This window comes from Chenopodium album, chromosome 6 (genome assembly GCF_948465745.1).
Source record: "Chenopodium album chromosome 6, dcCheAlbu1.1, whole genome shotgun sequence".
Taxonomy (NCBI): domain Eukaryota; kingdom Viridiplantae; phylum Streptophyta; class Magnoliopsida; order Caryophyllales; family Amaranthaceae; genus Chenopodium; species Chenopodium album.
Window position 1 is genome coordinate 51,838,111 of NC_137839.1, and position 17,718 is coordinate 51,855,828.

The 17,718-nt window shown below is 35.6% G+C and overlaps 1 protein-coding gene across 1 annotated transcript; it reads right to left on the bottom strand.

Moving 5' to 3' along the window:
- Positions 1-3,567: 3,567 nt before the first annotated feature.
- LOC145636950 (protein FAR1-RELATED SEQUENCE 5-like) lies at positions 3,568-15,645 on the bottom strand. The gene is made up of 3 exons (XM_081688480.1): positions 15,543-15,645; positions 14,331-14,885; positions 3,568-3,575 (listed from the first exon to the last, which is right to left on the bottom strand). The coding sequence occupies exons 1-3, from the start codon at positions 15,643-15,645 to the stop codon at positions 3,568-3,570; spliced, it is 666 nt and encodes a 221-aa protein (XP_081544606.1).
- Positions 15,646-17,718: the final 2,073 nt, after the last annotated feature.

A 17,718-nucleotide genomic window follows, 5' to 3' on the forward strand; every position in this document is an offset into this window, starting at 1 on the left:
TGCAACAAAGTATGAAAACCAACCCCAATTTGTGGTAATTATATTGTTTAATAGATAATAAAATGATCATTTTCATTATACAAGATGATCAATATTGAATCTTAAAAATGTTCAATACTGAAATGATTATTTGAATCTTTTATATATATATATATATATATATATATATATATATATATATATATATATATATATATACGTTGCAGTTTAAAGGATATGCAGAATACTTGAAGAATTTGGGGTATGAAGATGCAAATTCTATTGAGAATTATAAGGTGGTTTTGCAAAAAATGAAGTGGAGGAGCAACGAAGATTACACCAACTGCGGAGTATACATTATGAAACATATGGAGACTTTCACTGCTTATCCAAATAAAGAATGGGTTTGTGACTTAAAAGCAAACAATGTAAGTATTTTTTTTTTTTTTAAAATATACTACATGATCACTTTATAAGACATAATAATCATTTATATCACAAATTGATGTTTATGTTTATAATTATATTTTCCTTAAGCAGGTGAACCAAATCAGAAAGCTCAGAGTACAATACACTGCTCAACTAATGCTGAATGAAGAAAACGGGCAGTCACAAAATAATAGAAGAGCAGATTGAAGATTTTTAAAGCTTAATACAATATGTTCACATATAGACAAATATATGATCATACATGTGTGACGTTTCTTATAGACATAAGTTTTTTTTATTGTTCAAGTAAAGACAAAATTTTATTGCAAGATACTTAAGTTTTACATAATTATTCTGATATTGTACATTAAAATTGCGAGTTTTATATGATCTAATATATTTGCCAATTTTTATCATTTTCAAATATAAATGATCACTTTTGAAGCCTAATAAAAATATAAAGCTACTTACTATTTACAACAGTAAGTTGATCAATTCCAAAAGCGTTAATAATCATTTATAGACCATATAAAAATAATTTTAAACACAAAAGGTTCAGATTACATACTAAATCAAAATAAAAAAAAAGGGAGTAACTTTAGACACTTAAAAATGTTGATAATTAAACACCAATACATAACTGTGTACTGATTTACTCTCTTATTTACCATTTGTAGCCAATCTCTTAGCCACACTTGTATCAAAAAACACTAATAACCTATCACACTTGGTTAAAATCTGTGGAGAACCACCTTGAGTACTTCTTGAAAAAGCAGGAGAAACTTGAACATTCCTTGAAACACTAGGAGAAACTTGAACATTCCTTGAATTGCCTTGAGTACTTCTTGAAATACTAGGATCAACTTGAATATTCCGAGAACGGCCTTGAGTACTTCTTGGAACATTAGGAGCAACTTGAACTTTCTTTGGAACACTAAGAGGAACTTGAACATTTCTTGGAGCTTTTGGAGGATTTTGAACAATTCTAGAAACTTTAGAAGGAGCTTGAGCATTGGTTTGAGAATGCACAACTGTGGGAAATTGTACAAACTTTGTTTCTTTGGTGGCAATTGAGAATTTAATTTGTTGGAACATGATAAAAATCTTGAGCAATTGTAGCACCTTGACTAACATCCATAGTTTTACCCTGATGATCAAAATCAAAACACTTAATGATCAAATTAAGAACCTTAATTAACTTATACAAAAATAAAAGGTAGATGAACAATATTTCACCTTCACAATAGAGGATATATCTGCATCAATAGTAACGTTTGATTGCATAGAACTTTCTACATATTCCTACAATAAAATGAAAATTATAAAAATTACTAAAATATTATAAACACAACTAAAATTACTAAAATAAACAACTACAATTACATACATAATCATTTACATAATACCTGTTCAAAATAATTTGAAACACTATCATCTGAAGGGATATCTTCTACAATAGCTGACTTTTTATTAACAACCTTGAAAATAAAATTAAAAGTAAAAATGTTTTAAATATTACTTAATTCAATAAATACAAAAATAAATAAAAAAAGAAATTAAATTTATATTTACCTAACCACTTGGATTTTCAATCACAATTAAGTCATTGGGATCAGTAAAAGAATTAGCATAGGATAAAGGACACCCATTCTTGTCCAATTCCTAAGGAAAAACAAAATTGTTCAATTCTTGGACGTAAATAATCAACCACAAAAACATAAATGTTCATTATTACCTGAACAACTTCTTGACCTTTAGATCTTTTATAAGGAGTGTATACTGACTTTTCTTCATCTATTAACCCCTGACTTTATTATAAACCTTCTCTAAATTACTCTTAGGCCTATAATTTCTCTCACCAGTAGGTCTTGATTTTGGCGGATTCTTAACTTCATGATCAACAATTCAATACCTTCAACCAGTTCATTAAAATCAATAGTACCTGTAACACTCTCAATCTTTTCTTTTAAAATATTGAAATAACATTCAACCTCTGCTCTAGCATTTAAAGAGTGTTAACAACTTGTTACCAACTTAACAAGTTTCCTTAGTGTTTGTGTCCTCGAAACACTTGTGGATACTACACTGGACTTCGTTGTAGGTTTATCAAGGCCATGATTACACATGGAAGCCTTAGTCCACCTCTTACACATATACTCATCTGGAACTTTATGAACACAATTCATATGATGAATTCGAAGAGAATGAGAACAAAGAAAACCTATCTCACTAAACAACATGCATGTACAACATATTGCATGTGTTTTTTATTAAAAACAACACCATGCTTGATTAAATCTTTCCCAGGTCTCCACAAATGATAATAATATTCAGGAAAATTCAGACCAGCATCTTTATGATCACAAGAAGTACCCTTAATGAACTCTTCCTCAAAAAGCATATAAGCTTGAATAGTATACAATGATCTAGCATGAACAAGTATCCCAATATATGCAAAGGCCAAATGACGATTACCTCTGATTGTATTATAATCTCTCCCTTTTTCTTTGCTTCTCCTCTCTTGAACCACATCGAGGAACACTTGATAGAAATCACATAGAACTTGTGTCTTGTTAAGCCTTTGAGAAACCGATTTGTTAGTTGTCTCACTACATTGAGATGAAAGCACACCTCCTGACCAATATTTCTTTAAAAAAGCTGGACACCACATCTCTTTAATTTTACACAAATCATTTAACCAATCAACATTTGCACAGTAATATATCCCCAACATTCTCTAAATCAAACATGATCATTAAGCATAACAATTATGATCATTGGAAAAAAAAACATGTATAAATAACTAAATGTTCATTTTGTGTAAACAACTATTTAAAAATTTTAACAAATACTCCCTCCGTCCCAGTTTACTTGCAACATTTTGACTGGACACGCTTGCCGATGCACATGTTTGACCGTTGATATCTTTTATTATAAATTTATATAAGTTATAAAAAGTTTATATTAAGAAACTATACATTAAAATAGACCCAACAACATCTTACATGATTACATTGACTTTCATATAATAGTTAAAAAAGATGGTCAAAGGGAGATGTGTGAATAGTGCAAAAAGTCAAACCGTTGCAAGTAATTTGGGACGGAGGGAGTATATAACAGAAGTACCTTTTCCAATAATGCTCAAATTTTGGTGGAGTTTCACAATACTTCAGCAAATAACCAAATAAATCAGTGAAACCATCTATAGGAAATATTTCAAGCGTTAATCCCCTAGCTTGAACCCCACTGTGATCATACACTAAAGTACGGTGGCGTCTAAAGGGGAAGAAGATAGAGCAAAAGAGTCGCCAACAAGTTTTTTTAGGAACTTGTAAACCGTTCACAGGGTGAAGGTTACACCCCTTAACGATCCAAGAGATCGTCAACTCCATAAGGTCTTGAACCAAATAGGGTTCGGGGATGAAGGTACAAATCCAACCTAAAAGAGATTGAACCTGCCCAAATAATAGGCCTCTATTTTATTCTGATCGTATTCATGTGCGCTTTCTGACTAACATACAATCAATAGGATTAACCCTAAACCTGTTTATCTATATTGGTTGAATATTAATGCACAAATAAAACTATTATTGGCGATCACTTGAATTATAATAAAATTAACCCTAAACAAGATTATTAAATATCTTATTAAGCGTCATTACAAGTACAGATTCCCTTTAAACATGCATAAAAGGCGTGATCAAGCAATAACAATAAATATCAAGCAACATAATAAAAATTATAATCATAAAAACAATAATAATCATGTTAAAGCATAATAATAGCAAGATCCTAGGAATGATACTAACAAGATTAATAACAAACCCTAGCATGTCACTAAACAATAAAGACCAAATCTTTAACTCTAACATGATACTAACAATCATAAATATTAGGAAGAACATAAAAGGCATCACAGGAATCATGATTGATATAACCAAATCACCCTAAATATCATACTAAGAAAAGCATCCTAACATGATACTAGGAATAAAAAATAACATCCTAAACATGATTTCTATATCATAATATCAATGCAAACAATTAAAGTGCTTACTTGGATGCCTCGTACCTCTTTCTAATAACAAAATACACACGTTATTAACTTCAAGGAAAATAATAAACAACAATTAAATTAATTAATTGAAAGAGAGATTAGGGACCAAACCCTCAGAAATTAAACCTTTCACGTCTAGGGAGAAGGCAACTTCGAATATGGCTAGGTGTATCTAGATCTAATGAATGCGGAATTTTGTATATTTGAGAGAAGCTAGTTTAGAAAAAGAGAGAGAGAGAGAGTAATCAAGGAAATCTTGATGAGAGTCGGTGAAAATTAGAAAGAATAAGAATTGATGATTGTTGATAAAAACTGGTGAATGAAAACGGAGTTTTTATGACGCTATTTATAAAGAAAATCAGCCAAAAAGATAAAATATCAAAACAGAGTTCTGGCGCAGATAAAACTGAATTAGCGCCAACGCCGGCTATTGGCGCTAGACGCCAACCTTAGCGCCAGGCGCCAACCGTAGCGCCAGGCGCTATAGCTGGCGTTCGGCGCTGATCTGAAAAATTACGCGTTTTTTTAAAATGAGATAAAAATTGCCATACAGGAGGATAAAATCGCATTTTCCTCAAAAATGCTCTTTGATTTTAATTAAAACTCTGAAAAGTCAACAAAAACCAATTTATCAATGCTAATTGAATTAGGAATGAAAGGAACCTTCTAGAAGAATTTAGAAGAATAAAACCATTCCTAATTGCAATAGGAATGATAAATCTATATTAGGCCATCCCCTAGATCATTGGGCCGCATATAAGGCTCAAACCGGGCCTAGTTTAGTAAATTGGCCATAACTTCCTCAATATTCATCGGAATTGGGCTTATAATATATCGTTGGAAAGCTCTTGTCAAGCCCCATCCAAGTACACTATTATTGGATCCATATCATGTACCAACCAAACTATTTTCTTAAAATAAGTTTTCAAAAACAGAGAGAAGAGAAAAGAAATTAAAACTATCCGCAACATTAGACTTTCCACACTTTCACTTCATTCAATTATGATTCGACGCGAAAGGTACTCATCACTAGGTTTGGTTTTGGGGAGACACAAATGGGTGTCTACAGAAGCCCCCACTTTGACTGAGTTTGGAGAAACACAAGTTTTGAAAACAAAAGTCAAAGTATCGATATGGACGGAGAATGATTCAGAACGTTCTGCGATCCTAAATCACTCTTGTAACGTCGATACCTGTAAACCAGCGTTAGTTAAAAAGATAAAAGAGTTAAGAAACGCGTATCTTGCACCGTCGAGCAAACGTCTCTGAAAGTAACCGATTTGCTGCTTTATTCTGTTATTTTGATGACCTCCTGCCAAGAGAATGTCATCCCGCCAGAAAACTGCTACCATTGTAACTGCTTCCAATTTAGAAGATTGTTTTGCCTGAAACGAACCTCTTCCACATTGATAATATTCCACGTCCAAGGGAACACTATCGAAGATTGCTTCGCTTGAAACAATCCTCTTCTGCTTTGATAATATTCCATGTCTAAGGGAATACTATCGAAAAAAACTTCGCCTGAAATCACCTTCAGTTGCTTTTTGACAAATTTCCACAATCTATGGAACGCCGTTTTGCTGTTTCGTTGTTCACTCGTCTCTGAACAAAGAGATCCCTTTTTTAAATATGTCCACGCGTCTCTGAACAATAGAGCTTCTTTATTTTTTTGGATATGAACTTTTGAATGATGTGTCCACGCGTCTCTGAACAATAGAGCTTTGATGGAATGTCCACGCGTCTCTGAACAATAGTGCTTTTGAATGATATGTCCACGCGTCTCTAAACAAAAGAGCTTTGATGATATGCCCACGCGTCTCTAGAGAAAAAGAGCTTGATGGAAATGTTCACGCGTTTCTGAACAAAAAAGCTTGATGGAAATGTTCACGCGTTTCTGAACAAAAGAGCTTGATAATATGTCCACGCGTCTTTGAACAAAAGAGCTTGAATGATATGTCCACGCATCTCTGAACAAAAGAGCTTGATTAATATGCCCACGCGTCTCTGGAGCCAAAGAGCTTGAATAATATGTCTACGCGTCTCTGAACAAAAGAGCTTTATGGAAATGTTCACGCGTCTCTGAACAATAGAGCTTCGATGCTTGAATGTTTGCTGCGATAATATTCCGAAGAATAATTTCCGAAGACCAACGCTTGCCGATCTCTAAAGCTCGCTTGAACTTTGCTTCCGCTAAAACCAGTACGTCGGTGTCTCCGTGATGAGCCAATTCTTAGGCACTTTAAGCTAAGTGAGACGATCTTTCATCAGGTCGATCACTTATTGTTATGGTAATCAAACTGACTACTTAATCATGTCAAATTGCTCATAGGGGCTAACTGGCGTACCAAGGAACCCGAAATTGCTGTATGAGGTTGAAATCACCTTTCCGAGAGGCTTCGAGCTCTGTCGCTGCTGAAATATCTCTGGCGCCAAGAATTGACTCTGCCGCCAGACGCAGAGATCTAGCGCTAAACGCTGAAATCTGTTTCCATAAGCTAGATGTTGTCGTCTGGCGCTGGAGTAGGGTCTTCCCTATTCTGCTGCACCTATATTTATTTTTGACTATAGAACTTTGCTATTCTCTTTAATTATCTTAGGGTTGACCTAAGGTTTAACGTCGCTTGATACATTGACTTGACACGACTCAAGGTATAAACTTGACTCTTGGTGACTGACTCGAGGTTGATTCGACTCGAAGTGAAATGACACGTGTGTTAGACTCAAATCAAGGTGATGTGACAAGACATGACTCAATGTGTACATGACTCGTGTGTGCATTGTAATGTGATCGTGCGACTCAAAAATGCAAAAAAGCAAAAATTTTCCGTCATTTTTGTGGAGGGTACTGACTTGCTCCCGAAAAAGAAAGACATGAAAAAGAAAGAAGCAAAGTTTTTGAAGGTGCATGTTGAATGAGCTTAGTCAAATTTTGTTTGATACTATCTCTCAAGGTGCAAGGATTAATCCATCCTAGGCTATCTCAATGGTTGACTCAGTGATGAAAGTATTTGGGTAACTTAGGCACGGAGGCTAAGCACTTCATACTTTGTGCTGCAATGATGATTGATAAGCGATTTTGACATGACAATACATGCTTCAGTGTTATGTTAAGATTTCATGACAAAGGGTTCCTAAGGGAAATATATTTGGTCATGTATGTGTGAAGTGTGTGAAAGTGATTCTAAAGTTAGGCCGCAAAGGCTAAGTGTGTGGGAAAATATTGTTTTTAAAAGAGTCAAATGGTGGTGACTCTTAGGCTAGGTAAGCTACTGATATAGGGATATAGGGATCAAACCCCCAAGTCTAGCTCTAAGTAAATAGGGATGAGTATTGGAGATCCCTTGATATGATCATGGTGTGAGTGTGTGAATGTGAATATGAATGCATTTTTATTACGGCCGCACCTCAATGAGAGGTTGCCTACGTATCCGTTAGGAATCAGGCCGAACGTAGCTCTAGCCGAACCTCGCACAAGTATGTATACCTCAAAAAGGTCTTTTTAAGGGTTATAACGTGGTTAGGCTAAAGTTTATAGAAGAAGGGGATAAATGCTCAAGACCCTAGATAAGCCCCCATGGTGTGCAACTTGCTGTTGAATCTTTATATTTTTATGCTTGAGGTTTTCTACTCTTTTTTAGCTCTTTCTTTTGCTTTAGCATTTATTTTTATTTTTATGAGTGTGGGCAATCCCGATCATGCGGTCTATCACTCACTTGGCATTCATGTTTCTCAGGCACGGTACCGAGCACTCGACAGAGACGCAATCTGAGACGTGTTCATATCAAAGACATTGGAACACTTGCCCTTTTGTACACTTTTTTTTTTTTTTTTTTTTTTTTTTTTTTTTTTTTTTTTTGCTTATTTTTGCTATTTTAATCTTTTGAAGTCACTCAAGCTTTTTATGAAATTGAAAATTACATAAGTTGCACACCATCTCATCCCAAGATTAGGTAGATATGGGTTGCAAAATGAAAGGTCTATCGTTAGACGAAGCTCAAAGTGGTTTATGAAGAAAGGATTGTATATTTGAAGGGTGAAAGGTGATATGATGTGGCTACAAGGGGTGCCTCAAATCATTGGTATACCTTGTGTTTAGTTCGACATGGATTTTTCTCTTTTTTTTTTCTTATTTTTTAATGCAATATAACGAAATGATCATATGTAAGAGAATAAATGCTCATTTTATTAAAAAGGGAAAAAGAAAGAATCTACAAAAATTAATCTAAGGGAGAAGAAAGGTGCCTATGCTAGACTTATTGGGGAAACGATAAATAAAGAAAAAGAAAAAAATGTCATGAAATCTCGCCGTTTGAAGCTCGCCTTATGTCTTGTATTGTTTGCTTTATCATCACTCGCTCTTCTTGTTAACTGGAGGTATGGGAAGCTTGTTATTATCAATCAAATGTTAGATAGTCTCCTTTAGCTTCCAACAACTCTCAGTAGCATGACCCCTACCTTGATGGTACTTGCAGCGCACATTTGGATTCTAACTAGGCACTATCTTCTCAAGCGGGGGATCTTGAAGAGGTCCAATAGGTGTGATGAGTCCCTTGGCATGGAGTCGATCGAAAGCATCATCGTAGCTAATTCCAATTGGGGTAAAATCCCTTTTTTGTTGCTTTCTAAATCCTAAGATCTCATTAAGGTCGAAAGTACCAACACTGTTGCTAGAGTAGATGTTTGCGGAAGGAGAAGGATAGTCGTTCTTCTTCCCTTTACAGCCACTGTTATTATTGTTACTGATCTTGGCCTTCTTGTCGCGCGGAGGAACATGAAGGAGATTAGAATCAATGAATTCTTGAACACAATCCATGAGGGCGAGACACTTTTCAGTAGTGTGATCGCGACCTTTATGGTATCGGCAATAGGAATTTAGATCCTAATTGGGAAAACGTTTTTCATGTGGAAAGTCTTGACTGGGACCAATGGAGTGAATATGGCCTTGATCGTGAAGACAGTCAAAAGCTTCATTGTAAGTCATTCCTATTGGTGTGCATTCTTCAATGGTCCTTTTTTCCCGTGGCTCAGGAGCATTGAGTTCTTCATTAAACCCTTGGCGAGAATTTTGTTCGATTACCATAACCCGATTTGCTAATCCTTCTACCACATTCAAGAGCATGGCAACGACATCTTGCAATTTTCAAACATCCTCTTTTAGACTTGATGAGTCTTTCCTGGTATTATCTAAGAAAATACTTTCATCCTCCTCAATCATGGCCACTTCATCGAGAGAGGTTATATAAGATGTCTCGATCATGGGCTCACCTACAGGTGTGAAAAGAAGTGATGGATCGAAAGGTGTTTGGTCATCTTCGATGGCTAGGATCTCGGAAGTGTCATTGTTATCGATCAGATCTTGAATATCTTCTTTGAGTTAACACTCCTCAGTGTCGTGACCCTTTCCTTGGTGATATTTGCAGTGCTTATTAGGATCCCACTTGGGTGGCCTAGCTTCTGGAACTGGATCTTTGATAGGCCCTATGGGCATGACTAGTCCTTTATGATGTAATTTCTCGAAAGCTGTTTCATAACTCATACCAAGTGGAGTGAACACACTTTTTGACCTTTGGATTCGCGACCTAGAGGTGTTCGTGGCATGTACCTCATTAATGGGAGAAGAAGAAGAAGGATGGTCGTTCTTCTTTCCTCTCGCACTATTATCCTTCAGAAGGTCATCTTCAATGTCAATGCTTATATTATACACAACCTTGAAAGTATTCAAGTTGTGTTGGTACTTTAAGTGCTTTGAATACTTCCCTTGGAGATTCTTGATAAGCATCCTCACAGATTCTTTTTCTATAGGAGCCTTGACCATATGAGCGGAAGTTTCCCTCCATTTATTGAAGAAAGAAGTGAACCCTTCGTTTTCTTTTTGTTTTAACATCTCAAGTTGTCTATGGTCTGTTTCATCTTGGATGTTGCACTTATATCTGTTTATGAAAGCGTTTGCTATGGACTCCCAGGTGGAGATTTTTTCTTTCTTGAGAGTAAAGAACCATTGCTGGCAAACGGTCTCGAGAGAAAGTGGGAACAGAGAGGGGAAAACCTTCTTATCGATACCCTTAATGCTCATTATAGTTTCAAAAGCTCTTAGATGAAAATAAGGGTTATCTGTTGCCTTGAATTTAGGGATGTTAGTGGTGTTGAACTTATGCGGAAGAAGTTCCTTGTCCAGCGAGACCCCTTGTGAACTAATGCCCTGAAATTCATATTCACTAGATAGCTTGCTCAAGCTTTCTTGCATGAGTTTCATTTGTTGTTGCTTCACAGGGTCATCAATTTTGAGGGTTAAAGCCTTTAACACCTCAGTCACGCCATTAAATTGATTCCTAAGATCATTAACTTCTTCTTTACTTTCCATTATCTTTTTAGCCTTTCTCTTTTGACGAATTGGTTTATCAAAAAGTGAGACTTGAATAAAGAGGTTGTCCTTGATTAATCGACCTTCTCTCCTCGACCAAGTACTGTGGAAAAGGAATTTGGGGATATTCATTGTTAATTATTTGACTCAAATTTTATTCAACATGCAATGGATAGAGGAAGTGAAGAAAGATTGGAATAGAATGTGAAAAAAAATGATGGAGGTGGAGGGATATGAGGAACTAGGAATAGAATGTACCCCCAACTCAAATGACGGAAAAAACCAACTCATGCATGAACCTATGACATGGTCATGGTGACATATACTCAATGTGTGTGCTAAGACTAGTGAGTGTAGGTGATATGTTAAGACTTTTGTCATGGCCATGTGGCTAGACTATGTGACTAGACTCAATTAATGACTTAACAAAGTGTTATTGACAGAGAAATTTAACCGAATTAATTAGTAAACTGGTTAATTAGACACTAGGTGATGACTCAATCAATAATCCGAACTGTCGGCAAAACGACAGGACTGGCGTCGCACTGTGTGGTGTAGCACCAGACGAAAGATCTGTCGCCAGGCGCCACAGTCCACAGAGTGGCGCTACAGTCCAGACTTTGGCGCCAATGCTGGAGCTTCAATCTGAGACTGTTTTCGGTGTTATTAATCAACAGGGGTATGCCTAAAGTCGTACTAGGTCAATTCTGATTAAAAAATTAGACTTTATTGACTCAAATTAATTAATTAATTAGGCTTCAATCTGAGATCTTTTTTATGCATATGACAATAATGTTAATCAAAATTACGCACATGAAATACTTAGAACGTTTCAAGTCTCATCCACTAATTCTAAATCATTGCCGAAACAAATTCAGGAATTAAAATAGAAATCCTCCCAGTGGAGTCTCCAAAAGCTGTAGGGAATATTTCAAGCGTTAATCCCCTAGCTTAATCCCCACTGTGATCATACACTAACATGATACTGAATAACAAACCCTAGCATGTCAGTAAATAATAAAGATCAAATCTTTAACCCTAACATGATACTAACAATCATAAATATTAGGAAGAACATAAAAGGCATCACAGGAATCATGATTGATATAAGCAAGTCACCCTAAATATCATACTAAGAAAAGCATCCTAACATGATACTAGGAATAAAAAATAACATCCTAAACATGATTTCTATATCATAATATCAATGCAAAAAATTAAAGTACTTACTTGGATGCCTCGTACCTCTTTCTAATAACAAAATACACACGTTAGTAACTTCAAGGAAAATAATAAACAACAATTAAATTAAATAATTGAAAGAGAGATTTGGGACCAAACCCTCAGAAATTAAACCTTTCACGTCTAAGGCGAAGACAACTTCGAATATGGCTAGGTGTATCTAGATCTAATGAATGCAGAATTTTGTATATTTGAGAGAAGCTAGTTTAGAAAAAGAGAGAGAGAGTAATCAAGGAAATCTTGATGAGAGTCGGTGAAAATTAGAAAGAAAAAGAATTGATGATTGTTGATAGAAACTGGTGAATGAAAACAGAGTTTTTATGACGTTATTTATAAAGAAAATCAGCCAAAAAGATAAAATATCAAAACAGAGTTCTGGCGCAGATAAAACTGAATTAGAGCCAACGCCGGCTATTGGCGCCAGACGCCAACATTAGCGCCAGGCGCCAACCGTAGCGCCTGGCGCTACAGCTGGCGTTTGGCGCTGATTTGGAAAATTACGTGTTTTATTAAAATAAGATAAATATTGTCGTACAGGAGGATAAAATTGTATTTTCCTCAAAAATGCTCTTTGATTTTAATTAAAACTATGAAAAGTCAACAAAAGTCAATTTATCAATGCTCATTAAATTAGGAATGAAAGGAACCTTCTAGAAGAATCTAGAAGACTAAAACCATTCCTAATTGCATTAGGAATGATAAATCTATATTAGGCCCTTCCCTAGATCATTGGGCCGCATATAAGGCTCAAACCGGGCCCAATTTAGTAAATTAGCCATAACTTCCTCAATATTCATCGGAATTGGGCTTATAATATATCGTTGGAAAGCTCTTGTCAAGCCCCATCCAACTACACTATTATTGGACCCATATCATGGACTAATTAAACTGTTTTCTTAAAATAAGTTTTCAAAAACAGAGAGAATAGAAAAGAAATTAAAACTATCCGCAACACTAGACTTTCCACACTTTCACTTCATTCGATTATGATTCGACGATAAGGTACTCATCACAGGGTTTGGTTTTGGGGAGACACAAATGGGTGTCTATAGAAGTCCCCACTTTGACTGAGTTTGGAGAAACACAAGTTTCGAAAATAAAAATCAAAGTATCGATAGGGACGGATAATGATTCAGAACGTTCTGCGATCCTAAATCACTCTTGTAACGCCGATACTTGCAAACCAGCGTTAGTTAAACAGATAAAAGAGTTAAGAAACGCGTATTTTGCACCGTCGAGCACACGTCTCTGAAAGTAACTGATTTGCCGCTGTATTCTATTATTTTGATGACCTACTGCCAAGAGAATGCCATCCCGCCTGAAAACTGCTACGCTTGTAACTGCTTCTAATTTAGAAGATTGCTTCGCCTGAAACGATCCTCTTCCTCTTTGATAATATTCCACGTCCAAGGGAACACTATCGAAGATTTCTTCGCTTGAAACAATCCTCTTCCGCTTTGATAATATTCCACGTTCAAGGGAATACTATCGAAGACAACTTCGCCTAAAATCACCTTCAGTTGCTTTTTGACAAATTTCCACAATCTATGGAACGCCATTTTGCTATTTCGATGTTCACTTGTCTCTGAACAAAGAGCTTCCTTTTTTAGATATTTCCACGCGTCTTTGAATAATAGAGCTTCTTTATTTTTTTGGATATGAACTTTTGAATGATGTGTCCAGGCGTCTCTAAACATTAGAGCTTTGATGGAATGTCCACGCGTCTCTGAACAATAGAGCTTTTGAATGATATGTCCACGCGTCTCTGAACAAAAGAGCTTTGATGATATGCCGACGCGTCTCTAGAGCAAAAGAGCTTGATGGAAATGTTCACGTGTCTCTGAACAAAAGAGCTTGATAATATGTCCACGCGTCTCTGAACAAAAGAGCTTGTATGATATGTCCACGCGTCTCTGAACAAAAGAGCTTGATTAATATGCCCACGCGTCTCTGGAGCAAAAGAGCTTGAATAATATGTCCACGCATCTCTGAAAAAAAGAGCTTTATGGAAATGTTCACGCGTCTCTGAACAATAGAGCTTCATCGATGCTTGAATGTTTGCTGCGATAATATTCCAAAGAACAATTTCCAAAGACCAACGCTTGCCGATCTCTAAAGCTCGCTTGAACTTTGCTTCCGCTAAAACCAGTACGTCGGTGTCTCCGTGATGAGCCAATTCTTAGTCGCTTTAAGCTAAGTGAGACGATCTTTCATCAGGTCGATCACTTATTATTGTAAATTTGATTAGTTTATTGCTGTCACCTCCCTCAAGTTTAGCTCTCTTTTCAGCAGAAATAGCATTATAAGCATCAGGAGCTGTAAAACAAAGGTTAAGAGACCCTCCAACCTCCTTCAAAGCTCTCAAAGAATCAGAAACTTTAACTCCACTCAATCTAAGTGTAGAAATGAAATTAATATGTTCCTTAGAAATATCCCTTTGAGACCTTATTAAATGTCTCATATTAACAGGATTCATTTCATGATTATGGACCATCTCATGGCTTGTACATGTATATACACCTGAACGGTCAATACTAAACTGCACAAAAGCTAAGCAACCAGTCCTTATGTCAAGTCTCTCATAGAGCCTATTATTCCTACACTTATCATCTTTAAAACCCTTATTTGTACAAACAAATCTCTTTATAGAGAATGAATCATCTCTTTGCCTCTTACTTTTTCCAATTCTACTTCCAAAGCCCTTTCTAAATGCATATTCATTAAAACTTTTATAAACCACATCTTCAGAAGGAAATTGTTTCCCATAAAATTCAGAACTAGTTGCTTCTTCAAAAACAATAGCATCCTTTTTTTCCACTGCAATATTAAAATGTAACAAATGAACACATACAATAGCAATAATGTTCAATTACAATAATGAATTTTATAAATTACAGTACAATAACCACATGTAAACTCTTAATGATCATTCATCATTACATAAATGAACATCTATCAAAATAATAATGAAACATGTAAATGAACATTTATGATTACATAGATAATTATGAATTACAGTTACTACACGTATGGAAACATAAATGAACATATAATATCACATACATGAGCATTAGTTTAATACAACGAAAAAATCTAATGAAATTAATTGAATAACAAATTTTATAAAACTATAGCTATTCTTAAAATGCACAAAACTAAAAAAAAATATCAATCAAACAACAACATTACAAATAAAAATAATAAAATCACAACAATACAACCAAAACTACAAATAAAAAATATCATAAATAACAATGAAATTAAAAATTATAATCGAACATAATATAGGTTATAATGCATACAATTAGCAATAACAATTAGCAAAACAATAAAATCAAAAATTATAATCGAGCATTATATAAGTTATAGTATATACAATTAGCAAAGTTATGAAATCAAAAATCAAAATCGAGCAATTACATGCGAAAAATAGAGCATAATCAATATCGAACTATTGAGAGAAAAATTACTCACATTGATTCGCAAACGAGTCAAGTAAACCAACTCCGGGAGGAAAAATAGAATCACAATCACGATTAAAAGCAATTAAGCTAAAATCACAGTCACGATCAATCATTATATAGTTGCTTGAATAGAAATTTAACAAAAATGAAAAAAGAAGAAAGAAAAAAAAAACAAAAATGGCAGAATGTGTTCAACGTAAAACGACGTAGTACATGAGGGTGTAGGGGAAGCTGCCTACCCTAGAGTCTAGGCAAAAATTTGTAAATCGGCGATGCCCAAAACAGCAGGCCCAACTTCACAAACCCAAGTTAGTTCATAGCATACAGAAGTTCCGCCCAGCAAGAGAATTTGTAAAGTTGGCCTCTTCTCCACTTGGGTCAAAATTTCCTTCTTCGTAATTTATCTTGGACTTGCAACAAAAGTAATACTCCAAATGAAATGAACCCTTAATCACCGAATCAAATTTAATTAGCTTGACCTTGGGCTTTATATACTCGTCATAAGGTACGATCATCTCTAATATCTTTGTAGCGGCTCAATAAGCTCGGAAATTGAGATAAATATGCAAATTCCTACAAAATAATACCAACTCTACAAAAACACTAGAAAACATAAATTAGTAATAAAAATAGCTCCGCAGAGCTCGAATAAGCACAAATATGACCATGGGGCAGGGAATAAAAATATATACTCCCTCCGTCCCTAAATTACATTCCAAATTCTAGCATTTATTCCTCATATAATAGAGAGAAATAGGAATGTAATTTAGGGACGGAGGGAGTATAAAATAGACTCATCAAGCTACGTTCGACCAGATTCCTAACTGATACGTAGGCAACCTCACATCGAGGTAAGTCCATATTCATATTCATATCCATGCATGATCGAGTCAAAGAATATCCAATGCTTACCCCTACCCATCTAGAGCTAGACTTAGGGGCTTGAACCCACATCATTTATCCTACCCAGCCTAAAGAGTAATCATCTTTGACTCTTCTCACATATATTTCAATCACCATAACCTTTGCAGCCAGCCTTAGTATCACATTCACATACTTCACTCACACATCCATATCCATATCATCCTTCCCTTTAAGAACCCTTTTTCATGGAATCTTATTTCAACATCGCGCATACTTCATCATCTTTCAAGACAACATGCATTAAAAGAAACATTGTACTCTGGCTTAGCTTCGTGACCTGAGCAATGTTCATTGTTTCACGCATCGCATAATGTGCTTAGTACCATTTATACATCAATGATTTGTAATCATACAAAGCATATTGTGCTTAGCTCCTAGACATAAGCAACGTTCGTTATGCAATAATCACTTCATCTATATACGTGCATAGCTTCCAGAACTAAGTGACGTTCAAGATCATTTCTTTACACCCTATATGATGCTTAGCTCCATCAATTAAGTTCATTCATCTATCGTGTCACATAATGAAATTGTCCTTAGCCTCCTAGCCTTGGCGTAAGGACATGCATCATGCATACATTATTTTCAAGACAAGAAATTCATTTCATCTTGCTCAACGAGGAAGTTCAAAACTTCTTCCTTTTTTTCATGTCTTTTCTTTTGAGGAAGTTCAAAAACTTTTTCAAAATTTTTTCATTGAAGGAAAGTAAAAAATAAAACTTTTTTTTTGCGTCTTTCTTTTTCGAGAGAAAGTCGGTACCATCCACTCATGACAAAAATGACAGAAATTTTTTGCTTTTTTGCATTGTCGATCGCTTGTGTCTGCTCATACACTCAAAACATACTTAAACACACACAACAACAAGTTATACACATGTCATGTCATGTCAAGTCAAGCTTGGTCAAGTTAGTTGGTAAAGTCAATCATAGTCTATACGTGTCCCTTGGCAAATTTTATTTTGCATGTCTCAATTACTGACCACGTCCGGGGACAAGCGGACCATCTACAACCCAAGTTTGGGGGACAAGCAAACCTTTTACAGCCCACGTTCGGGGACAAGCGAATCATCTACAACCCACGTTCAAGGACAAGCAAACCATCTACAGCCCACGTTCGGGGACAAGCGAACCCATTAAATCCCGCATTCGGGGACAAGCGAACCATCTACAGCCCATGTTCGGGGACAAGCGAACCATCTACAGCCCACGTCCGGGGACAAGCGGGCCATCTAAGACCACGTTCGGGGACAAGCGAACTCATT

Coding starts and splice junctions, on each gene's coding strand:
- LOC145636950 (XM_081688480.1), bottom strand. CDS start 15,645: ATGATTGATCGTGACTGTGATTTTAGCTTAATTGCTTTTAATCGTGAT. Junction 14,886..15,542: donor TGACTCGTTTGCGAATCAAT/GTGAGTAATTTT, acceptor TTAATATTGCAG/TGGAAAAAAAGGATGCTATT.